Source organism: Setaria viridis, chromosome 9 (genome assembly GCF_005286985.2).
Source record: "Setaria viridis chromosome 9, Setaria_viridis_v4.0, whole genome shotgun sequence".
NCBI lineage: Eukaryota > Viridiplantae > Streptophyta > Magnoliopsida > Poales > Poaceae > Setaria > Setaria viridis.
The window spans coordinates 20,141,416-20,145,549 of NC_048271.2; the positions used below are offsets into that span (position 1 = coordinate 20,141,416).

At 52.7% G+C, this 4,134-nt stretch overlaps 1 protein-coding gene across 2 annotated transcripts; it reads left to right on the forward strand.

The window, feature by feature from the left end:
• The first annotated feature begins 495 nt into the window (after window positions 1–495).
• On the forward strand, window positions 496–2,693 carry LOC117835012 (uncharacterized). Of its 2 annotated transcripts, XR_004635915.2 has the most exons (3): window positions 496–1,035; window positions 1,136–1,795; window positions 2,295–2,693. XR_004635915.2 is itself a non-coding variant. In XM_034714362.2 (2 exons), the coding sequence occupies exons 1-2, from the start codon at window positions 700–702 to the stop codon at window positions 1,703–1,705; spliced, it is 906 nt and encodes a 301-aa protein (XP_034570253.1). In that variant the 5' UTR covers window positions 496–699; the 3' UTR covers window positions 1,706–2,048. The 2 variants fall into 2 exon arrangements, 1 of the variants encoding a protein (XP_034570253.1); XM_034714362.2 differs by lacking the exon at window positions 2,295–2,693 and having other exon boundaries at window positions 1,136–2,048.
• The last annotated feature ends 1,441 nt before the right edge of the window (window positions 2,694–4,134 follow it).

The following is a 4,134-nucleotide window of genomic DNA, read 5'->3' on the forward strand; positions in this document are numbered from 1 at the left end:
GGCACGTCCGCAATGTGATGTATTTTTTCTGAATTTATTTTAAAAATTAACTGATCTTATTCTCTTAATGGTAAATGACGTGCCTATTGACAACAAGACATTTATGATAACATTCTCAATCTCAAGACATGCCAGCTAAATATCTCGTGCCTATACGAATAGAGTTGCATGTCATGTATGACCTTGCCTGCGTTTTGCAAATAAAAAAAAATACGTGTTTATACTCCACAAGTCATGTGGAAATGGTGTCTCTGCAAAGATTTTTACTTATGAGACCACAACAGTATACATCAAATCAGTATTTGTTAAATAAAAAGATTGAGCCAGAAGTTAGATTTCCTTGGACATCCGTTTCTCCACAAATTACAGCTCTGCGAAGCCAGGGCCCGTCAGTCAGGTGCCACCTCCAGCAGCATGCGGATAAGAACAGCCACGTCGGACGCCACGGCATCGTACTGTCCACGTCGGCATCCTCCGCCTGCTTTAAAACCGGTCCCCTCCTTGCTCCTTCTCGTCCTCTTCCCCCCGAAAATTCGCACCAAAAAAAATCGAACCCCAAAAGACCAAAAAACCCTAACCGCTCCGATCGAATCATTCATCCAAGGGTCGCAGCCCGCGGCCATGCCTCAGGCGACCGCCGCGGCCCAAGATCGCTTCCCCTGCTGATACAGCCAGCGCCGTTCATTTCTTCGAGTCGATATGAGGGCCGCTCCGACCGATCCGTCCACGGCGCCTGCGCCGGCACCGGCGAGGTCGATGCTGAAGCGGCTGTTCGATCGCCAACTCCTGCGGATCTCGCCAGCGGAGCGGCTACCGTCAGCTGCGGCAGCGGGAGAGAAGGATGAGGCGGAGCCGAGCTCCGTGTGCCTGGACGGCATGGTTCGAAGCTTCTTGGAGGACGGCGTCGGCGCGGGCGCCGAGAAGCCAGGCCACGGCGGGCGGTACTGCAACTGCTTCCACGGAGGCGACAATTCCGACGACGAGGAGGACGAGGAAGCTGCGGCGGCGGCCTCCGACGTCGCGGAGACGATCAAGGTAGTAGCTTGGTTCCTTGGCTTCAACAATTTTGGTGGGCGGTGGCCGCCATCGAGAGCGCAAGAGGTGATTTCTAACCGTCTCGCGCCGCCGTCTCCAGGGCCTCGTCCACTGCGCGACGCTCCGGGAACGCAACCTCCTCGCCGACGTCTGCGCGCACCTGGAGCGCCACCGCGCGGCGGGTGCGCGCCGGCGCGACCTGCTCCGCCTCGTCGCCGCCTCGCTCCGCGCCGCGGGGCACGACGCCGCCGTCTGCGTCTCCCGCTGGGACAAGTCCCCCTCCCACCCCGCCGGCGAGCACGCGTACGTCGACGTGCTCCTCCCGGCGGCGTCCGACCGCGGCGCGCGGGAGCGTGTCCTGGTGGACGTGGACTTCCGGTCCGCGTTCGAGGTGGCGCGGCCGACCAAGGCGTACCGGTCCCTGCTGCAGCGGCTGCCGGCGGTGTTCGTGGGCAAGGACGACCGGCTCCGCCTCCTCGTGGCCGCCGCCGCCGACGCCGCGCGCGCCAGCCTGAAGAAGCGCGGCCTGCACCTCCCGCCGTGGCGCAAGCCCGAGTACATGCGGGCCAAGTGGCTGTCCCCCTACGACCGCGAGGCGCCGGCGGCCGAAGAGGCCGCCTCCGCCGCCGGGGCGGGCGAGGTCGACGTTGAGGGAACCGCCGCCGCGTGACGAGAGGCCGTTCTTGGAATTTTTGTCTTCGGAGAGGGTCTAGCTGCGAAAGTTTTTTGGGGTGGTATTTTGGACTACGAAGTGAGAGAGGTACGTATGTATTACTGTACTGCTAGTGTTGCACGAAATGGTGGAGGGAATTACTATGTAGTTAGTGTTAGTTTTAGGAAGAGAAGTAAAAGAAAACACCGGATTAACACCCACTTTTGGTAATGATGTTTGCCACTTTGTCTAAGTAATGAAACTTGCCATGATGTAGTTCTCAGTGACAATTGCCAGATTACGGCCGTATAAGTTTGCAGTTCGCTTCAAAGAAAAAGTTTGCAGTCTTGCAGAGTCTTTAGTTCTTGATCTTAAATGTCACTCAACAGCAGAATTTGAGGCACCATTCGCTACTGTTGTTTTTTTTTGAATTTTAATATCGGACCATACAAACTGAGTTTACTTGGAGAAAGATGTAAGCATTTAAAAAGATTTGCTGCTTCTATACGTAAAACACCACTCCCTTTTTTGTGAGCAGTGTATTTATATACCATGAACTTTTAATGGAATCAAAATTCTTCCCTTGATTGGAAATCTTCTGGTTCAGCTGTTGTGCACGCAGCGCTAACGCCTACCAGTAAACAAGGAATTCTGCGCAGGAGATATATTGCAATTGGGTGCTTGAAGAGAAGGATAAATTCCTCTGAATTCCAGATGAGGTTGTTGAACTGTCATCTGGCATATGCTCCCGGGGAAAAAAAATATTCCCCAACCTCCCATGACAATAAAAATATAATAAAAAAGATAGAAAAAAAAAACCCAAGGTGGCTGTACTGTGGAAGGCACCGAGCCCAGGTGCCGGTTGTTGGGAGGGAAGGGAGATGACGGCAAGTGGGTGGTAATTTTTCCAACCCGCTTCTGGAGGTTGCCCATGTTTTCTTTTAAAAAAAATATATGTGTGGATGGGGTTCTCCAAATTTTAGAAGTTTTTGTTCCTGTTCGATTCGATCTGGGTGCCTGATCCAATCCAAATCCGGATCAAAAGATGGTCTGAACTGCAAAGGTTGGTAGGTCGCTGTAGCTCGATTGGAGACACGCTGCAGATGAGCGCATCTTCTCTCCTCTGCAAGCCTGCATCCTGCCCAGGTCTGCCGCTGCCTGGCCTACAATTGATTCTCTGGCGCTCTGCAGCTTGTGTGCAAGGCGCCAAAATGGGCGCAGATCTTGGTTCCTCCTTGAGAGGTGGAGGCGTTTGGTTCCTTTACTTATTTTTAAGCAAGTGTCACATCAATATTTAGATACTAATTAGGAGTATTAAACGTAGGCTATTTACAAAACCCATTACATAAGTGGAGGCTAAACAGCGAGACGAACCTATTAAGCCTAATTAATCCATCATTAGCAAATGTTTACTGTAGCAACACATTGTCAAATCATGGACTAATTAGGCTTAATAGATTCGTCTCGCCGTTTAACCTCCACTTATATAATAGATTTTGTAAATAGTCTACGTTTAATACTCCTAATTAGTATCTAAATATTGATGTGACACTTGCTTAAAAATAAGTCAATGGAACCAAACCAGGCCGGAAGATGAGGAGGGAAATTAGTGGCCGTTCGATCTGATTTGGTCGTGGCAGATCTACTTTACTTGTAAAAACTGTTCTCCTGCCAAGTTCGACGCCCTCCCTTGCACCTGCAGGTCATCCTTGGTTCTGTCTCTTGGCCATCCAAATTTGCAGAAGGAAAATTCACAAGGAACAGCAGTCATCGGAACGGAAAAAAAAACAGTACGAAACGATCAACAAAATGACAGTACTAGGAGAGGGACGGGACCTGTGTCCGGCGCCGCTGGTGGGAACACTTGTATGCCACTGCACGACGTGCCTATCTGACTCAAGTTCTGGGCTTCTGGCCTCGCGGCCCGCATCAGACTTCCATGACCGTTCCTCATCATCCAGGCATCCAGCCAGGCCCCTGGCAGTTTTCGCTGGAGCTGCTCCTGCAAATACTAGCATCAGAAGCGAAGCAAAAAAGAGAGCTGATCGCAAATCCATCTGTCATTTCAAGGCATATGGATTTAATCATGGTTTCAGTCACCATTTGACGAGACATTGCAGAGTTCCGATGGTATGCTGACAACCTCCAAAATTGAAGTCACTGATGGTCAACCTCGGCTCGACCGGAAAGCGGCAGTTCCTGCCGGAGCTGCTCCTACATACGCACGGCGACGGCGCAAGGCTGCCGTGGCGGCGGGGGCGAAGGCGCTCAGGCTAGGCGGAGCAGAATGCGCAGCTCTCGTCCTACTCCGAGCTGTGTGCGGGCTCAGCGAGGGCAACGCCCGCAAGCTCCCGGCGCCGGCGGTGTTCGTGCGGCTCAACGGCAACAGCGACTTGAAGGACGCGGCGGGGTCAGCGTCGACGACGGTGGCGACGGATTGGGTGCCA